The sequence below is a fragment of the Idiotropiscis lumnitzeri genome, chromosome 4, assembly GCF_059441095.1.
Source record: "Idiotropiscis lumnitzeri isolate Australia: NSW breed Sydney's pygmy pipehorse chromosome 4, RoL_Ilum_1.0, whole genome shotgun sequence".
Taxonomy (NCBI): domain Eukaryota; kingdom Metazoa; phylum Chordata; class Actinopteri; order Syngnathiformes; family Syngnathidae; genus Idiotropiscis; species Idiotropiscis lumnitzeri.
In genome coordinates, this window is record NC_142394.1 from 21,898,073 (window position 1) to 21,917,442 (window position 19,370).

Consider the following 19,370-nt stretch of genomic DNA (forward strand, 5'->3'; position numbering starts at 1 on the left):
ACCGTGGGACCGTCATGGAGGGGGTAGATGGGCGGGGAGCCTCTGGTTCCAAGGTGGGGAACGGATTTGAGATTTACTTTAGGGTCCTAAACCTGATTATTTGAACAGGCGTTTACTTTATATTGGAGAGAAAAAAACGACAGAACAGCTAATTTACAAGAGTTAAAGAAATTACTAAAAAAACACGAATTATAATCTGGACAATCAGCATTTTATGTTTAATTGTAGCGTGTTCGCGCGCTTCATCTCACTGTGTAAATTTGAAAAAGAGAATTTAGTGCGCCAAAAATAGACTGCATGGGCATCCATATGGTATATAGTTTCAAGCCCACCCAAATGAGATCAAGTGGCATGAAATTGGTCAGATGAGCAATTACTGTATACTGGTGAGTGACTTGTCAGACTGAGATGAACTGAAAGAAATTTAAAGTTCCAATGAAAAAGACCAAAAATGGCGGTGCCATGCTTGCTGGTGAGTGGACGTCCCTTCGTTCTCTGCAATTAGCAGGTCTAAGTTGCAACGTGCAGTTCGTTGTAAATGTTGAATGTCAAGCCTCGTCCTACCCTACGCATCTACCGCTAATTCAACTGACTGCGTCAATTCACTCCAGCCCCCCTGCTGAGGTGCCCTTCTGTCTCTTTCATCCCAAGCCACCCAAGAGGCCGAGGCATAAAGCCGTACTGAGCGCGACACCCAGCCTGGCTTGTGGCCCCATCCCATCCCTGCCAGACACTTCTCAGCAGGAGCAGTCGCCTCCAAGGGACCCTTGGGCAGTCCTTGCACCCAAGCCTTGGATAAGGCAGCGCACTAGGGTGACCGGACCATAAGTGCAAGGGTTATCTACGAAGCTGTCAGTTCTGAAAAGAACAACATGATGGTGAGCAAACTGTCAGTGAAAGGGTACGGAGGGAAAGGAAGAGAAAATAGGGGTGAAGACATGAATGGAAGTAACTACTGAGGGAGGCGATTTCTCATGAGAGGGATTATCATGTTGTCAGAGGCTGATGGATATGAGCCTCCGGAAAAGTACATAAGCAGTCGGACTATTTCTCAAACCAAACAGTGTTAAAATTCACGTCACAGGCTACCCATCTGAATTACAATAAGATCAGTATTTTCCACCCTCTGATTGGTTGATCAAATTCTTGTAGCCAAATTGGAGAAGCAGAACACGGATGTAGCTGACGTGTGAGATATTACTGTTCCACTCCATTCCTGTAGGTGGCGATAAGGTACTTTACAAAGTGGATGCCAACTACTACATGCATATTTTTTTCCACTGCTGGAACTGGTAGCTTACTTTTACAACTCCATGTGGACTTTAAGGGCAGAGGGTAAAATAAATTCCCCACTGAAAATCCTTGTCAAGATTTGTACAGAAATGTAATGGTCCTCCATTTTGGGAAATCAGGAATGCAGTTTTTGGGTAGAATTGCTCATCAGCAACCACAGAAGCTGTTAAATTAATACCTCTAAGCTGAGCATTATTCTTAAAGGATGAAATTTTGATGCAGCTTTCATGTTGGATGGTGCAGATTGACCCAAGATGTCACAAAGGCAACAACAGTTTTGGTTTGGCTTTTTAATGCTAATTAGTGACATTGTTGGGCATTGTTTTCACATGGAAGAACACCTTGTCAAAATAACTGCTTTCACAATGCGCTCCATTCAACTAACATCTGTTTTCATCGCTAGAAGAGCTCCTTTTATTATTCACGATGCACTTCTCACTGTCTCACATCTCTTATGTAGCATCTGCTCCCTTCCAGTGATGTCTTTTCTCTCTTCGCGCAGTCAAAAACCACAGAAGACATCCCACAATGCCTGTAGGCTGCATAAACAACAACAATCTCCACACTCCCCTCAGTGGATCCTGCAAGCAAAGGCAATCTCATCGTATAAAATGATTGCTTTGCGTTCGCTTGGATGCAGAGGAGACTGTGATTTTGAATTAAACTTTACATCTTGTGGCTATAAATGTCAGACCGAAGCACTCAAGTCTCTCCCTGATCGCAAGAGTCAAGATATAAGCGCTCAAACATGAGGTCTTGTGTATAATGTCGTCTTTTGTTACTCAGTTGAAATAGGTAACAAAAACTTCACTTTGATATTGAATATAGCCATTGTAATGAGTTTGATCTCCTAGATTTAATTATTTACACCTTTTGATGTACTTTACACTGAAGGAGATACCTCCTTGTTTTTATATATATATATATACATATATAAATAAACAAAACAGACCACAACAACAAACAATCGAAACTTCTTAAAAGTGGCATTTTCTTTGATTCATGTAACTAAGAGAGCCGATTGCCTTTCAATGAGCAATTTGTGATATTACTCGTCATAAACTATAAATATCATATTTAGTAAGAGCCACCTCTGCTGCGTCAGTTGACATATTGCATACAAGAAACATTCCGATATACGTTCAGCATCTCAAAAATAGTGTGTAAAGCAGTTGCAACTCTGTCATGTCTTCTGTAGAACTGTGTTCCAGTTGGCAGCAATTAGATCTGTGGTCAGAGGGTTGGACTCAAACTCTTTCTGAGGAGCTCGGAATTGGGGAGGTTACAGTCCTGTTCACAACATTTCATCCAGACTGTGTTGAGCCAGAGACCAAAACTTGATTCTCATTGCTGTTCATGGAGCATCAGAGTACAAAGGTAAAATAGGATATATTATTTCATATATTAGATATCCGGGCTGTGTGTCGTGCCTTTTAAACCATCAACTCGTCCCTGTTCACTGTAATGTTGCCACATTGACACCATGATGACATAGCATAAACAGAAACTGGGGATGAGCAATCAAACTTTTGTAAGATCAGGGATCAAACCGATGGCCTTTCAGTCACAAGACCGCCACTCATCCACCAGTGTTAATCTTTACAAAGTTATTTCAAATGGAAACCGTTTGCTTTAGCTATTCAGAGGGGGATGTGTCCAAACTCCTAAGTGTTGCTGTTTTATTTGTATTCCCTAATTTGTTTGGTAGTGAGCTCCTTAACAACATTTGCTTGCCTGAATAAGTAAAATACACACGACAAAAGTCAGTGATGGTTCATTGGCAGACTTTTGCTTCCAAATCAAACAGCCCAACTTTTGATCCATCTGAAGTCATCTGATGTAAAAGTGTTCTGCTTGTGACCAGAAATTTGATTCGCTGATTTCACATTTCTCCGTCCAATGAATGTGTGTTTGTTTGGTCCTCAGAAGTATTTGCGTCTTCATCAGCACAAGGAAATGTTTTTGTCCGCACTGTGATTAAACTGATTGCTTTTTTCCTCTTACATTTCTTTTTTTTTTTTAGTTTTAATGGATCGAGCAAATCGCATGCAGTCTGGAAATGAACCGTTTGACTTTTTTGGTGCTTTGCTGATGAGATTGAACGATGCCGCTATCAGGGCGGTTACCCGTGTCCGTCAGAGGGTCGTGCAGGGCATCGCCTTGCTCTCGGTGCTGGCGCTGCTCCTCTGGATCTCCGCCTTTGTGTATGGGAGCTTCTACTACTCCTATATGCCTCTGGCGGCTTATTCGACTCCGGTGCACTATTACTACAGGTGAGTGGTGTGGCGTTCAAGGGCATCAGGAAATTAAACATTTCACTCAGTCTGAATGAGGTCCTTCGGCCACACTTCTCCACATATCGTTCAAATGAATATTTTCGCTTTTGCAGGACAGGCTGTGACTCTTCAAAGTCTTTCATGTGCTCGTATCCCGTGGCCAATGTCTCCCTGATGAGAAACAACAGACCTGTATGTGCAATTTCTGTGTGTGAGCACATGTCACTTTATTTCATTCCATGCTTTTTGGTTTAAAAGTTTGATTTGTTGAGATTCAACTACCTAATTACACGAGTACTCATCCTTTAGGGTTAATATTAGGATTAGAAGTCCGTTCAAGGCTTGGTTTACTTTGTAGTTTTATGATGATGTAGATTAAGAATCTTATTTGAGTTTCCCTTTTGGAATGGACAGACTGAATGATGTTCTACACGATATTCTAATTTATTTTAAATATAAAATACAAATTGGGGTATGGAGCTTTTGTCTTATGCTACTCTGCCCTCTATAAAAAAAAAATACATCAGCCATTTAAAAGTTATTCATTATGTTCAGGTGTTAACATTCGGCCAGACCTATCAAATAACTCTCCAGCTGGACATGCCTGATTCCGAGACCAACCAGGAGATTGGGATGTTCATGATCAGGACGACCTGCTTCTCTCGTGACGGAGCCCAAGTGGCGACGTCCGCTCGTTCCGTGAGTGGCCTGCAGACTCCTTCGTTCAGCTCCAGTTGACGAGTCCTGTATTTTAATAAGCATGTTTGTGCTGATTCTGCTGATTCACTGCTGCGTTGTGTGTTTCTCAGGCAAGGCAGCTGTCGTCCGCTTCCAGCTCTCGCTTTGTGAGTATAGCACTAATAACCTGCTCAAACAGCATGCTGCTTTTATGAGACCTATGTCAGTAATTTGGCTCAAATATAGCATGTCTAGATTTTTGTGCTTTTATTTTGTCCTCTACTGATTGTCTTAAAGTGTTGGTGAATATCCGCAGCTGTAATTGACGCCCCCTCAATCGAAGAATTTAAGCCACAAACTGGTCCAAAGGACTCCAGGAAGCTCCTCAATCCACTGCCACACAATGAGGCCACAAGATGGCGCCAAAGCAATGCTTTTATATTAGATGATGCTTTTGCTGAAGCAGAAAAACAGCATTTTTTATACTAACAGAGGGTAGAGGAAAAAAAATCCTCAAATAAAGTACGTGAATCTGTGAGTAGTGAATCATGAATAAGCGGGGAATGTTGTACGGTAAAGTCCTAAAGGAGATTAAAAACTGTTCCCAGATGTCTTAATGAAAGGGTTCTGACATTTGTCCATCACAAATACAGCCTTGTTACCATAACAACCAATTGCAGAGCTAGTGCATGCGATAAAGTGAGCGGCTGCTCAATGTTGCATGACAAACACAAATACCCCTTAGCCCTAGGTCGACGACTTAGCCAAGCATTTTAATATGCGCTTGTTATCAGAACCTAATGTTGGTCACATTGTTTGCTGATGCCTATCTATGCTAATGCTGCAGCTCTGCTTACCTTCCGGGTTTGACATAATAGGAGACTTTGATGCATTCCAGGTGGCTGGAGTTTGGATTCCAGACCCGCTTGCTCACAGACATGTTTTTAGAATTAAGCAGATGACAAAAGATTTAATTTCTTGTTCAATTTCATATTAGGGGTGAGTGCCGACAATTTGTAGGAATCAGGCTGGAGGGTTAAGGCCGGAAGAGTACAAAGATAATGGCCAGAGGGTGGGGGACTGACCGGCAAAAATGGTCGAGTGCCCAGCTCTGCAATCTACTTTACAGTATTAATCAATTTCAAGTGACCATATCTCATGGTCAAGTCCTAAATGTGACATTGTGACTTTGTTGGAGTGTTTACTGAAACAACGGTGATGTGACACTCGTGTTTCAGAGTATGCTGCGGTACCGGTCCAACCTTCTGAGGACCATGTCAACGCTGCTGTTCTTCCCCGTGCTCATAAGTGGAGTTTCTGAGCAGAAGCAAGTGTTGGGGGTGGAACTCTTCTCAGAATACACGGACGACCCAGTGAGTGCCACATTTATAACAATCAATTAATCCAATAGTAAGCAAACTTGAGTATTAAAGAAGAAGCCAACCCCAAATTATTTTTTTTACAAGATTGTGGTCTATGTAGCCCTACTCGTCGAAACACTGCACTGTGATTAACATTTCGTTTGTGGAATATGAGTTAAGCAGCAAAAGCCGCCTGTTTTTGTGCACAAGGGGCAGCCATTTTTTTCACTTCTGTCAAATGAAAATAACATTGAAGTTGCTCAGGGCTCAGCTAATGACCAATCACGGCGGAGCTTCAGAAAACAGGTGAGCCGTGATTGATCGTTATCCGATCCCTGAGCAACTGTGATGTCATGTTCAGACGTGTCAAAATGGCCGCCCCCTGGGATGGATAAAATCCGTGGGATTTTGCTGCGTAACTCATATTCCACAAATGCAATATTAAACAGAATGCCATGTTTAGACTAATGAGGTTTTATAGCACATATTCTTGTTAAGTATATTTTTGAGTTAACTTCCTCTTTAAGATCTAATTTAGATTGTTAAAAACCTCAATGTCTCTTTCCTTCCTTGTGAATAGTACTCCCCTTCAGCCACAGCCGTCATTGAGATCCTGTCCAGCAAGGTGCAGATCTACTCGTCCCAGCTCTACATCCACGCTTATTTCACTGGTGTCAGGTGAGAGGGGAATATCCGAATTGTTTTGATTTTGTCAAACGGGTATCTTTTAGCTGGAAATCACATAAGAAAATGGCAACAACAACAATTTTTTTTTTTATGTTAATAACAAAATATTTTCTTTAAGGACAAAATGCTGTAAAAGTGCTGTTCTAGCCTCTGCATTTTCACTCTCCGCCCATTCAAAAAAATTAATTGAGCATTTCCTTTACATTTTTAATGTATTTTTTTTATCTTGTTTTGTTGTTATTTGTTATTTTCACTAGTTTTGGGACTTACTGCACAAATCATAATCATTGTTATGACCAAATTCCTTGAATCTTTTTAAGCTTCCATGTCCCTAGGCGAGGATGCAAAAATGGCAATAGTTGAGATTTGAACCCATAACCTCATAACTGTGAAGCAGACGTGCTGACAACTAGTCTATTGTGCATATGGTGAAATATAATTTTGGTCCTTTAGAAACAGAAGATACCTGCTCAACAAAATTAACTTCAACTTGAGCCAGGCTAAGAATTATTTAGACCCTAAATGTATATATTAAGATGACCAGCATTTGATTAGTCAGTGCGTGTGTGGGGGGGGTGGGCGTGGGTGGGTGCGTGGGTGTGTGTGTGTGTGTGAAATAAAAGCGTAAACATTAATGGCATTTGATTTCCTGAGAAAAAAAAAAGTTAAAGCCGACCAAGTATCAAAACATGCAGCCATATTTGACATTTTGGACCGCTTCACGTTGTCCCTGTGACGTCGCGCGTTCACCAGACTGTTCATTTCAGTCTTGTTTACCGGTCTATTCTGTGATTAAAAATGCCAGATGATGTCAATTATTCCCATAATTTAGATGTCACTCCTATCGTCAGGTTTCATGTTCTTCCCAGGAGAAAGGTGAAAAAAAGAGAGCCAATGCAATGGCTGACAATGCAGTCACCCTGCGAGCCTTCAATGCGATTTACGTTACAACTATACGTCTGTAAAACATGACCAATTACCACCAAAATGTATCTGTGCAAGGGTAGACGTAATAATTATTATCAGAAAATATTAGGACGAAACAATATTTTGGAAGAAAGTCACGTCGGAAGCGTTAATATGCATATGTATATTAATGAGACAATGCTGCTGATTTTTGATTGATTGAATTATTGATTGATTTATTGACCATATAAACACATTTCAAGATAAAAAATATAAACTATTTAAACTGGTCTGTTCCGTTAATAGAAGATGTTTTCATTTTTCAGGTACTTGCTTTTCAACTTCCCTGTCCTGTCAGCTGTCGTGGGCATGTCCAGTAATTTCATCTTCCTCAGCGTCCTCTTGGTTTTCAGCTACATGAGGCTGCTATTGGGCAGACCAGATAATGTGAGCGGCATTCTTTATGCATGCATACTGATTATATTCATTCAAAGTTGATGAGTTGATTTTAAATTACTTTTGTTGTTGGCAGGACCAAATAAATGCAGCGGGCATGTTGGGAAATGGAGACAACCACAGTATGCCTACTTGAGCCGTTTTTACCTTTAAGCTGTGCGTGAATGATGACCAGCCCACACTTTCGCATGAAGTATACATAAATTGAAAGTTGTAATGTGTTCCTTTTTTATCGTCCTATGACATTCTATGACCGTTTCCACTTAATAAAGGGGTTTTACTTGAGCTGGAAAAATAATTATATTGTGGTAAATTAAAGGTACAGGTGGCTGTTTTCCTTGCAGCAGACTGTTTTGCTTTGTATGAAGAAAAATTCTGTTAAATGGGACATTCCTGAAACTGAAAGAACACGTCACATCGTTCTCAAGTACTGTCCTACAATTATTTTTGTTTTAATTCTATATAATTTGTTCCTTGAAATTCAATTAATGTATTCTGTTCTGTATTTTTCTGTACTGTATTGTATTTTTGCTGTGCTGCTTCCATTATGTTTTATGTATTTTGGATTTTTTTGGGGGGGGCAATCAAGTTTTAGACACGATGTTCCACCATTTAATTTGCCCAGGGTCTCCCACAATATAGGACAATTGCCCAGGATCATCATTTATCCTATAATCTTCCCATTATTCATGGTCCCTTTACTTACGGACAGACGGATGTGTTGTCTGTTGACCACACAAGCTTGTCACAATGCTCGAAATGGATGGATGGATAGATACTACTGTAATTAATACTTTATTGTCAGATGCAAGTTCTGCCTTGCATTAAAACAGCAACTCAAACATATGCAGTTCATTGGACAAAACACAAACATAATATAGAAACATTACGAAGTCCATCTACTCCCAGTAGGGCCTCATTGACTGTGTGATCTTTAGTAAGAGCCTCATCTAGTAGTAACATTACCGTGTTTTTTGTTGTTTGTTTTGATTGTATTCTGGCAAATATCCGTTCTGATCATGTCGTACATGAATGTATTAGAATGGGATGTAAACTGGTCACAAGTATAATATTCAAATACACATTTGAATAACATTCAAATATGGTGTAACTAAATAATAGTGACGTCACAATGTGGCGCCATTTGATATTTCACCGAACGGAATTGCGGGACGACCTGCGTGACGTTTACGTGTGCATTGGGTAAAAAAACGACTATATCGTTGTTTTGTCGTTTCGTCGCGTCACAAACACCGGAAGAAATATTAACCAACAATATGTGGACAATGTTGAAAATGTTCTTGGTGAGTCCACAATTGTGTACATGTAACAGAATGGGCAAAATACGGAGGCTAGCTAAAGCTAACGTCGGAGACTGAAACCAGGGCTTGTCAACTGACAGTGTTTTGCCTATTTGACGTTTTTTTTGGAGAACAGATAGTTTTGCTATTTGTTACTTGTTTTTCTTGCCAATGTAGGTAAACCCGGTAGGTAGATGTGTGCCTTACGACATGGACACGCAGTGGAAACGTGTCCCCAATCTGCAGGTGACACGAACGCTAAACCAGAGTAAGTTAATTTTGACCTTAACTCCCATTAATTCGGAAATATATGCAAGGAATCTCATTAATATATTTTCACCTAATATTTTAATGTTAGTGTTTTTGTACAATGGTTGGGAGTCAGCCTATCAGGTGGTGTACGTCATTCCCGTCAGGCGCATGCGCAAATGTGTAATGACGTGACGTAGCGCTTCCATAACGTAACCCGGAAGCTGAAAGTGTACACATCCGCCATTTTAGTATCGAACAGAAGGCTTCGAAGCTTGCTCGGTTGTGAGCTATTAGCCTGGTAACGGCCCACTGTGCTCTTTCTTCTTTGTAACGTTGACATTTTGGTGCGGAAATAAGTTAACGCAATTCACGTTATCAGCCAGCCTTAAAAGAACTTGCACGACCGCGGCTGTTTTGGTGTGTTATTTCATAACTCTCTCGCAAAAAGATGGCGGAAGGTGCCCATTACTTTGGTAAGTAATGTGTTTCAGGTCGTCTTAAATCTTACGCCGCCTTTCTTTTCTGGTGCCTTGTTTATTCAGGCTGTATGCTGACAAGGGAGGTTAGATGCACTGGTTTCATGACTTCAGGAGGTAACCCTTTTCATCCTCGGCCTTTTATCAAATAGCTCTATTATTGGACTAGATTATGTAATCACGGTTTGAAGAGCGAGTTTTAAAGCATTGCCCGGTCCGTTCTGTCACTATAAATCATACTTTGTTAGCTGCATTTTTTCTTACACATGCAGTGTAGATTCACGTGAAATCACGGGTGTCAAACTCAAGGCCTGACACATGTTATGTGGCCTGCTAAAGCTAAACGTGTGTCTCATTGTGTGTTATTAAACCATCTACTATAATTCCAACTCGCCTTCCCTTATTATAATTTCTAGAACTTGTAAACATGTTGTGCCCAAAATCCCTTTTAAATAAATTGTTGAAACAATATATTTATTCAGGCCTGTCAAATTCTTTTCTGTTACAGGTCACTTTGTAGTAAGTGTAGTTCAATTCATCTCCAGTTTTTCTAAGGTTTAGGGTACTGTGTTTGACAGCTGTGATTTAAATGGTCACGTCATACTATTGTCAACAGTAGCACCATTATATATTATAGCATTATATTGATATCGACAATGCTATGTGTGGTTTTGATCTAAACAGGTGATACAGTACACAGGTGGTAATACTGGTTTATCTTTCAGAGCACGACGACCGCACTGGACCGAACAATCGCAACCGTAAAGGCAGAAGTTCCAATAAAGGTCGCTCTCATGACCGCTTCCGAAGAGACCGGCAACGTGGCGGCCACGGCGCTGGTGGCAATGGAGGAGGCTTTGGCGGTCCAGGTCCACGGTCCAGACTAGAAGACACTGATGGAGATGTGACAATGAATGACAGCAGTCAAGACAACAGCAATCAGAACAGATTGTTAGTGTGGCTAATTAATAGTTTGTTTAGCAACAGTTTCCCTTACAGTCCCTAAAGCCGTCCATATAAGTGCAGTAAAATGTTAAATTCACATTTATGGATACTTTTTTTTCTGCGATCCATGATAGCATCTTGGATTGTTAACAAAACCACACTTGTTTAAACAAATTCCTACATCTCTCTTTGTAATGTATTTATTTCTTTATCCAGCACCCCCTATGGAAGGCCCTTTCGAAAAGATGGCCGAGACAGGCGACATGGCAAAGGAGGTGGTGGCAGAGGGAGCTTCAGAGGAGACCGAGGTGGTGGAGGCCGAAACCGCAGTACCTGGTTCAAAGTCACTGTGTGTATTACATTAATTGGTGCATCGGCTGCACTTTTCATTTGTGCTATTAATCTCCATGTCTCTTGTCAATCATGTTTTTCCCTAGATTCCTCATGGAAAAAAATATGACAAGAAATGGTTATTGACGGCGCTTCAGAACATCTGTTCTGTAACTTACACACCTGTTCAGGTGAGGCGCAGCATCTTTGTTGGGTGCCATTTGGTAAATGTTAGATTTCGTCAGCCCTCACGTCATTGGTGTAATCCAGAAAGGTCATTTCTTGGTTTGATAAGTTGTTTTTGTTGCATTACGCCTTGCTCTTCCAGTACTACGTTGACCACAACAGGGCCCATTTCTTTTTGGATGATGCCATTGCAGCCAATGCTCTACATAAATGTTCCCACAAGATTACTGACACAGACGGTTACAAGGTGTGTTGATTATTTAATTCATTTAAAACAAAACATCACCTGTGAATGAAGCCTTTCATACACAAATAATGTTTTCTGGGCCTCTTTTTAATGGTGTGATGTTGCTTTGTTAAGGTGGAAGTGCACGTCAATCGCAGCAATCCACCTAACTTCCTCCTCTCTGACTTAAAGCTACTTGATCTCGAGCACTTGAAGGTAAGTTAAAAGAATTTAGACATTTTGTCTTGTCTTTGAACGAGGTGATCAATGTCATTCCTCTCTGACCGCTCTCCTAGGAAAAAATGAGTTCTTTCCAATACCAAGTACAGAGAATTGATAATACAGTTACTTCTTTTGGTTGTGAATTACCTTAATCAAATATTGTTCAGAAATACAAAACACAAGCATTGTACAACTCTTATGTTTTAAATGTCGATTTTGATCGTGGCGTATTTCACTATTCAAGTACAACACTTTTTAGACTTGTTATTACCGACATTAATAAATTATAAATTTCACTTAAGTGGAGCCTGTAACACAAAGGAATTTCATTTACAAAATAAAACCGTTAGCAGGACAACTGAAGTGGTGTATTATCACACCGGTACTTAGTTTTCTCTACCTGTCCTGCACCTGCTGCTTCATGGCGGGAACACTGCTGGCCCGGATGGAGCCGAGCAGTGCAGAGCTGAGCTCGATACTGTACATGGCCCACTTTCGCAACTTGGCTTACAGCCAAGCAGAGTTCATCGTCCGTGATGAAAAGTTCAATCTACAGTCTCCCTACAGAATAGATGATGAACTCCGCTCGGGTGTTGCTGGCGGGGTTATTTAGCAAGCACAGTGTTTTTCTAAAGGTCTTAACGCTGCTCAGTTCTGGTGTATCAATGTCATACTATCGGAGCATATTTTTCAGAGTGCAGGGATGACTACAGAGGTTTGCGATAGATATTAGTATTGGCGCATCTGTGCTATGAACACTGAGCTGGGTTTTTAGAATTCATTTTTGATCATCTTTATTTGATTCTATAACAGCAATGTATGGCAAAACGTTTTGATGGCTCACAACAAGCTCTGGACTTGAACAACATCCGGACAGACCCTGGTAAGCACGCATTCTCAATACTTTTGCTGCCCATTAGTGTATTATTCCAAACATGTTTAATTGCGTACTCTTAATTTCTATTTGGGTACTAAACAAAGGACTGCTATTGACATATGTCACTGAGCATTTAATGTCATTCACATTTTATCGTGACAGACCTCGTCTCCCAGAATGTCGAAGTCATCCTAAATAGGAGGACAAATATGGAAGCTGTCATCAAGATTATTGAAGAGAACATTCCAGAGGTATGGTGGAAGATGCATAAAATGAATGTTCATATTAAATTGACACCCAGGCCTGCTTGTCCGATACGAATAATTCTCAATCTGCTTGTCTCCTCTTGCTAGCTGACCAGCTTGAACCTTAGCAACAACCGAATCCATAAACTGGATGAACTCAGTGAATTGGTTACAAAAGTGCCTAATTTGAAGAGCCTCAACCTTTCCCACAATGAGGTGAGTGTGGAAACCACACATTTTTTATCAACATAGTTGTGTTTGTTGTATTTCTGTTTTCACACTGACCATCACACTGTTGCTGTTTAGCTGAAGTTAGACCGGGAACTGGACAAAGTCAAAGGCCTGAAGCTGGTGGAGCTGTGGCTGGTCAGGAACCCGTTGTGTGACCTCTTCAAAGACCAGGCTTCGTACATCAGGTTAGTTGATCATTCTGGAAGTTGAGATCAGTGGTTGTGCTCTGTACACAAAAGTATAAATGTCTGCAAGACTAGCATGTCCACAAAGACGAAAAGAAGCCTTTGTCCTGATTAAAGGATGTTTGCTAGCGTATTAGGGAAGAGTGACTGGATTGAGCAGAGCCATCTGATTCATTTAATTCCCTGTTTGCATGTAAGGAGCTCATTTCTTTGCAGGATCTCAGTTGGTTCCAGATTAACTTTTTAACCAAGCCAATTATACCCCTCCCACACATACAGGATATTTTGTCTAACCTGGCGGTTTACTGTTATACATGTGAATTGAAAATGCAAATCTACACCCCCCCCCCCCCCCCCAGTGTCTCAATTTGCGCAGTCTTTTCTTTTCCAACTGTGTCTGTGGGGAGGTCTTTCTTTAAGCTCTGTTCTAAGGTTCTCAGTGGCGCTGTGCCCAGCGCTCCCCCCGCTGAAATCCCATGCAGGCTTCCTGTAAACAGCAGTGAAACACCAACATACCATAGGCTACTATTCCTAGAATAGACAGAATGTCATGTAACATTATGGACTGCTGTGACAAAATGGCAAGGAAGATCTTGAGCAGCGCTCCACCACTGTGTTGTGGTTCTGTATACAAGAGAGAGGCATAAACCTATGTCCTAACTTAAGTATGGATGAAGTAACAAAAATGCACAGCCAGTGACTCCCCCTTGACTCCTAAGAACCTTACCCACTCGGCTTCCCGTATCAGGCGAGTATGGAAGGCTGGATAGCCCATGACGGGTAAGATCCCACCTCCAAAACTTTGGGACAACCTAAGGCAGGCACAGTCACGATTACTCAGCCTCAGTCCCGGCGTGCGCGGCCTCACGCCACCAATGGAGGAGCGGGACTGGACTGGAGAAGCCGATGGGTGGAAGGAGATTCACATTGGTCAGTAAGCGGGTGATGTGCCAACCAGCTGGCTCATCGAAATGGATGAATTTGCTTGAAAGCGCCTCTGACGGAAACATTCTGAACTGGGTATTGATGCTTTACCTGGCCTCAAGAAGTAAAACACTCCCTCCTCTTCCGTACTGCTGGTGACTGATCAGCGCCCAAAAAAAATGTTTAAAAAAATCCAATCCTGCATGGCAGGGTATCACTAGCCTGATCTCCTCAACTGCTTTGACCTTAGACTTTTCGAACTGTAGGATTTTGCTCATTTTAAAATTGCTGAGTAGAGTGCTAATTTACTTTGGCAGCTGCTGGGGGGCTAATGCTAACGGATGAGCAGGGGGGGCAGATGGGCCCAGCTCATGCTGAAACCCTCGTCTTTTCCCCCCCGTTTCTCTTGCCGATAATAACGTCGCGACAAGTCTCCTCTCATGCTAACTTCTGCTCTGTGCTTCTCCTCACACTTCATCCACTTTATCTACTCGCAGGTCTTCGTGGAGTACACGCGATTTAGTCTCTGTCTTCCACCTTCCCTCTTATTTCTTTCTCATCGTCGAGTATGAGACTTAACAAAAACTTGGTTTCACGACTACAGAAGGAGCACGCCTGCTGATTTCCAGTGCAGTCTAGTCATAGACAGGCTCTATGTTTTTGAGTGTGTTTGTGTGCGTGTATGTGCTTCTAGAAAAGTGTGGTTGTCGCTTCCCCATGTTCGTATTGGGGAAGAGGGTGAGTACACCTGTGGGTAAGTGCACATGGGGATGGGAACAGTGTCGCTGCATGTTTTAGAGTGGCTAATTATTTGCCGGGCTCTATTGTATGTGGGAATCTTCAACATGTCCGCATGAGATGATGACAAAGTATGTGATTCAGACACATGTATTTAATAATAATTGTCAAAGCACGAATTGAAAATTAAGTCAGAAAGGGTGCGTTCTGCAAGCTTCCGCCACATCTCCTTGTTTCATGCTTATCGTGGCAGTAATCTTGACTCGCTCAAAATACCAAAAAAGCAAAAAACACTGATTCTCCTCTGCAGCCAAACATGCACGACATTCACTAAGCACCTTGCTCCCTTGATATTTTGCAGAGAAGCTTTGCACTTAATTAGTATTGAATGAATGACCGCTAATCTTGTTCTGTGTCATGACGCGGATGAGACAGAAAGCCTATCCCAGCTGACATGCCAGTCAGTAACAATGCACATAGACAACTATTCACACTCACTTTTGTTTTATTGGGTAATTAAGATAATTCAATTCAATTAACCAACCAAGCACGTTTTTGGGAATGCAGGGGCAGTACACTGACAAAACCTACTCAAGCACGAGGAGAACTTGTGAAGTCTACACTGAAAGACCAGAGCCTAGAGCCAAGAATTTCGGACCGCTTCATATGCTGACTTTTTAAAATTGTTTTGACACCACCAGAGTGTGGCAGTGTAGCAGCATTAAACTTGAGTTACTCAGTTGTATCGAATAGTCCAAAGAGGCGACGGCTACCTGAAGCAATAAATACTATTTATTGTCGTTGTTCCCTTTATGACGACGATCTAATGATGCCTTTTGGATTTTTTTCCCATGCCAGTGCTGTGCGGCAGAGGTTTCCCCGCCTGCTTAAACTTGTGAGTCTACTTTTTGATCTGAATTTTAATCTCCACTAACAGCCTTCATCGTATTTGTGTTACTTGTTTTGGTGGTGCCTTGAGATATAAGTGACTTGATGCATGTCCCTTGAGGCAAGATCAGTCCTTTGTTTTTTCCTACAAGGGAAAAAATTAAAACGTAAGTGTGCAGATAGTAAACAATTCTTCAAAATGTCTTTAATCTGTTTGACACGCTTACGTGACGTTTCCTGTCCAACAAAAAAGCAATCAATGAAAATTACGTTTTGTGTATTTAAAACCAACATAGTTTTGCTTTAAGTACTTTTCGTACGAACGCATAAAATCACTATAGAAGAGCTGAGGAATACCATCTGTAAGTGAACACAAACGGTGCAACAACACATGTCAAAAGACAATATAATGATACTCTCAGAATCTTTATCCTCTGCGAAGACTGACTGTTAAACAATTTACGAGGGAGCTGCTGGGACTGTATGTATTATTATACCCCAGGTGGCCGAGGTGCGGACACCAGAAGGACCTGCACATTGTCCTTTGAATCAAAACAAAAAGTGTTTAATTCCTTTACATTCCTTTTAATTGTCAATATTGTCAGTATTAATAAAGGAGTGCTATTGTCCTAAATAAAAAAGGACATTGCGGGTATTTGGATGTTTTGGGGCGTGGAAGTTAATGACGTTGCCATTTATTTCAATGGGGGAACGATGTTTTGCTTTATAAGAGTTGTCACGGAATAAGTTACAATCGTATTTCAGGGCACCACTGCAGATTGAAAGAATCGAAACGTGACATTTGTAAAATATCATTTGAATTTCATTTTTTTTCCTTAGGATGGTAATGACCTTCCTCCGCCCATTGGATTTGACGTGGAAACACCAACCACTATCCCCCACTGCAAGGTTACTTGTTTTGTCTCATGCTAAGTACTTGAAGGCATTTAGTTTCAATTGTCTTGCCAACTGGTATTGTGTTGAAAAACTTGACAATTGAAAAAAGTCTGACCGATGCGTTTGTGTTCATTCGACAATCCAGGGCAGCTATTTTGGCTCGGATGAAATCAAGGGCCTTATCCTACGATTCTTGCAACAGTAAGTTTGTGGCTGAAAAATCTACAGATGACTGCAAAGGGGCACAGCAACGCTTTAACGTGTGTTTCATTTGATTGTGTCAGATTCTACGGTATATACGACTCTGGGGACAGACAGCCTCTCCTGGATGCTTACCACGATGGGGCATCGTTGTCCATCACAACACCTTTCTCCAACCAAAACCCTTCCAGGTAAAATGCCCCAAAAAAACAGCATTTCGTTTACTGTCTTGAATGTTGGCGTCAGTTCTGGCTAGCGGTTTATTTTGTTACCATTATTGCATGAAGCAAAGATGCCCGACAATGGGATTGCAGTCCAGTCTGACTACCAGTGGTAGGCGCGATTAAATTAGCAATATCGTTTCAGGAGTTTATTGAATGCTGCGTTTTCACCCATTTCATTTGGATCTGGATTGTGCCACCACGATGAATGGAGGTTTGGTTTACTCGTCTAGTAATTTTTTTTCTCCCACTTAATTTGTATTTTTAGGTCAAGTCTGGGAGAGTACCACAAAGACAGTCGAAACTTGAAACGGATCAAAGACTCCAGTAAGTTCTTATTGGTTTAAATGGGACTTTGGTTATAGTGTTGTCATTTTGTATCACGTAATGGCCTCATACGTTCTCAATGTCTGCAACTATCTCCCTTACAGCGGTGCGCTTCAGATTACTAAAGCACACACGTCTCAATGTGGTGGCTTTTATTAACGAGCTGCCCAAAACTCAGCATGACATCGGCTCTTTCACCATCGACGTCAATACCTACACTGTGAGTGCTCCTTCTGGGCAGCCATGAAAAAGATTTTTTTTTTCTTTGTTTTGTTTTAGAACTACTCTTGTCTATTTCTCCACAGAACACGCTACTGTCATTCACCGTGAGCGGAGTCTTCAAAGAAGGTAAATTTTTAAATTCAGTTGTTAAAATACAACTTAGGCTTGGAAAAATATGACAACTTTATTGTTGTGACGAAATGATTTTCTTGGGGGGGGAAAAACAAGCAACATTTTATTTCCTGAGTCCATATGGCATCTTCTGTTTAATTGGTAATAAGACTTTGATGGTGTCCTTGAAAAAAAAATTCTCTACTGTCAGGTGATCCCTGGACACAAAAGCTTAGAATACTACTTATATTATAGAAATATATTTCTGCATTGTTTGTTTTTTTTTTTTAGTTGCGGTTAATGGGAAATCCCGAGACTCTACCATGGCCTTCTCTCGAGTTTTCATCACGGTCCCTGCAGGAAATTCTGGGTAAGCGGCTTTGTTTCCTACAAACATGGCAAAACAGTATAGAAAGGTTCAAGAATAGCATCGATGGTACAGTGTGATAACCATTTGAGGAACATATAGGCCAGGCAACATGTACGGCCAGATAATTTAACAACACCCACTGGCATATATTCTTTATATTCTGCGAAGAACCACTAACATTACAAATGCGTACCGCAGCCTGTGTATCGTCAACGACCATCTCTTCATCCGAATGGCCACGACAGAAGAAATCCGCAAGGCCTTCGTGGCGCCCGCACCGACGCCGTCTTCCAGCCCGGTGCCCACTCTTACCGCACCTCAGCAGGAGATGCTCACGGCCTTCTCGCATAAGTCGGGCATGAACCTGGAATGGTCCCAAAAGTCAGTCTCTTTATCTCGAGTCTGCTCGTATTCTATTGGTGGTGTCTTCAAGTGTTTGAACATTTGTTCTTTGTCGCAGGTGTTTACAAGACAATGAGTGGGACTTTAACAAAGCAGCACAAATCTTCACACAGTTACAGGTACCAAGTTGGTTTTGATACATCTACATTTGCCAACATGTATTATTAACACTAAAATACTGTTGTTATTTGCTCTCTTTTCAGACGGAAGGAAAAATCCCTGATGTTGCATTCATCAAATGAACCATTGCTTCATACCTCATGTAAAAATTACAACTTGATACATTGGTTTGGTTGATAATTTTCTTACTTTATTTTTGCCTCTTATTGGATAAGTAGCAGAAAATGGTTGAGTATATTGTACAAGTTTTGTTGACATGGTTTTGTTTTAGCTGCCAAAGGTGTCTGCAACTTATTTGGAATTCAGACTTGATGTTTTTGTTTTTTTATTCACTCTGTATAGAAATAATGTTTTCATTGTAATAAAAAAAAAAACATTGCCGGTATTTTACATTTTGTTCCTCTTGTTTTATGTTTAAAGTAGCTAATGCATTCATTGTGCCCCATACTTCTCAAATACAATATTTCCAGCATGTGAAAGTCAACCTGACAGTCTGAAAATGATTTGTTATAATTCTTTGTCCATAGCTTTCAGGTTTGTTTGTTTTATTTTTTTCTTTACATCACCCATCGTTAGGCCTTGTCTGTTAATCCAGGATAAAGGGAAGCAGGTCGGTCCAGTGAGGTTTGTGGGTCAGTGTTATAGGACAGGTCCATGTGATCTTTGCCCATATGACTGCTGACATTAGAACTCATACAAAATAATCAGGGGCACTTTGACATTTTCAATTAAATGTATTTATGTTGCGAAAGCTATATTGTATTTTTTTTAATTCCCCATAAGATCCCTTAGAGTTTCCAAACCTTTATTGAGCCA

At 41.0% G+C, this 19,370-nt stretch overlaps 2 protein-coding genes across 4 annotated transcripts; both read left to right on the forward strand.

Moving 5' to 3' along the window:
• The first annotated feature begins 661 nt into the window (after positions 1-661).
• On the forward strand, positions 662-8,385 carry LOC148338558 (seipin-like). 2 transcript variants are annotated; one of them, XM_088292435.1, is made up of 10 exons: positions 662-878; positions 2,492-2,670; positions 3,317-3,566; positions 3,683-3,761; positions 4,125-4,268; positions 4,379-4,414; positions 5,486-5,620; positions 6,189-6,286; positions 7,528-7,648; positions 7,734-8,385. In XM_088292435.1, the coding sequence occupies exons 3-10, from the start codon at positions 3,322-3,324 to the stop codon at positions 7,791-7,793; spliced, it is 918 nt and encodes a 305-aa protein (XP_088148561.1). In that variant the 5' UTR covers positions 662-878; positions 2,492-2,670; positions 3,317-3,321; the 3' UTR covers positions 7,794-8,385. The 2 variants fall into 2 exon arrangements, with proteins under 2 accessions (XP_088148561.1, XP_088148562.1); XM_088292436.1 differs by lacking the exon at positions 662-878 and adding an exon at positions 1,286-1,335.
• Positions 8,386-8,802: 417 nt separating this feature from the next.
• nxf1a (nuclear RNA export factor 1a) lies at positions 8,803-18,944 on the forward strand. Of its 2 annotated transcripts, XM_088294377.1 has the most exons (23): positions 8,803-8,961; positions 9,136-9,226; positions 9,753-9,803; positions 10,412-10,637; positions 10,848-10,980; positions 11,069-11,152; positions 11,290-11,394; positions 11,509-11,589; positions 12,409-12,478; positions 12,635-12,723; positions 12,826-12,933; positions 13,024-13,133; positions 15,654-15,690; positions 16,524-16,592; positions 16,726-16,781; positions 16,865-16,972; positions 17,271-17,329; positions 17,434-17,549; positions 17,635-17,677; positions 17,954-18,032; positions 18,231-18,413; positions 18,493-18,553; positions 18,638-18,944. In XM_088294377.1, exons 1-23 carry the CDS (start codon positions 8,935-8,937, stop codon positions 18,674-18,676), a joined length of 2,025 nt encoding a protein of 674 aa, XP_088150503.1. In that variant the 5' UTR covers positions 8,803-8,934; the 3' UTR covers positions 18,677-18,944. The 2 variants fall into 2 exon arrangements, with proteins under 2 accessions (XP_088150503.1, XP_088150505.1); XM_088294379.1 differs by lacking the exons at positions 8,803-8,961; positions 9,136-9,226; positions 9,753-9,803 and adding an exon at positions 9,436-9,683.
• Positions 18,945-19,370: the final 426 nt, after the last annotated feature.

Coding starts and splice junctions, on each gene's coding strand:
- LOC148338558 (XM_088292435.1), top strand. CDS start 3,322: ATGGATCGAGCAAATCGCATGCAGTCTGGAAATGAACCGTTTGACTTT. Junction 3,762..4,124: donor TGATGAGAAACAACAGACCT/GTATGTGCAATT, acceptor CATTATGTTCAG/GTGTTAACATTCGGCCAGAC. Junction 4,415..5,485: donor CCGCTTCCAGCTCTCGCTTT/GTGAGTATAGCA, acceptor CTCGTGTTTCAG/AGTATGCTGCGGTACCGGTC.
- nxf1a (XM_088294377.1), top strand. CDS start 8,935: ATGTGGACAATGTTGAAAATGTTCTTG. Junction 9,227..9,752: donor GACACGAACGCTAAACCAGA/GTAAGTTAATTT, acceptor TTGTTTATTCAG/GCTGTATGCTGACAAGGGAG. Junction 17,678..17,953: donor GAGCGGAGTCTTCAAAGAAG/GTAAATTTTTAA, acceptor TTTTTTTTTTAG/TTGCGGTTAATGGGAAATCC.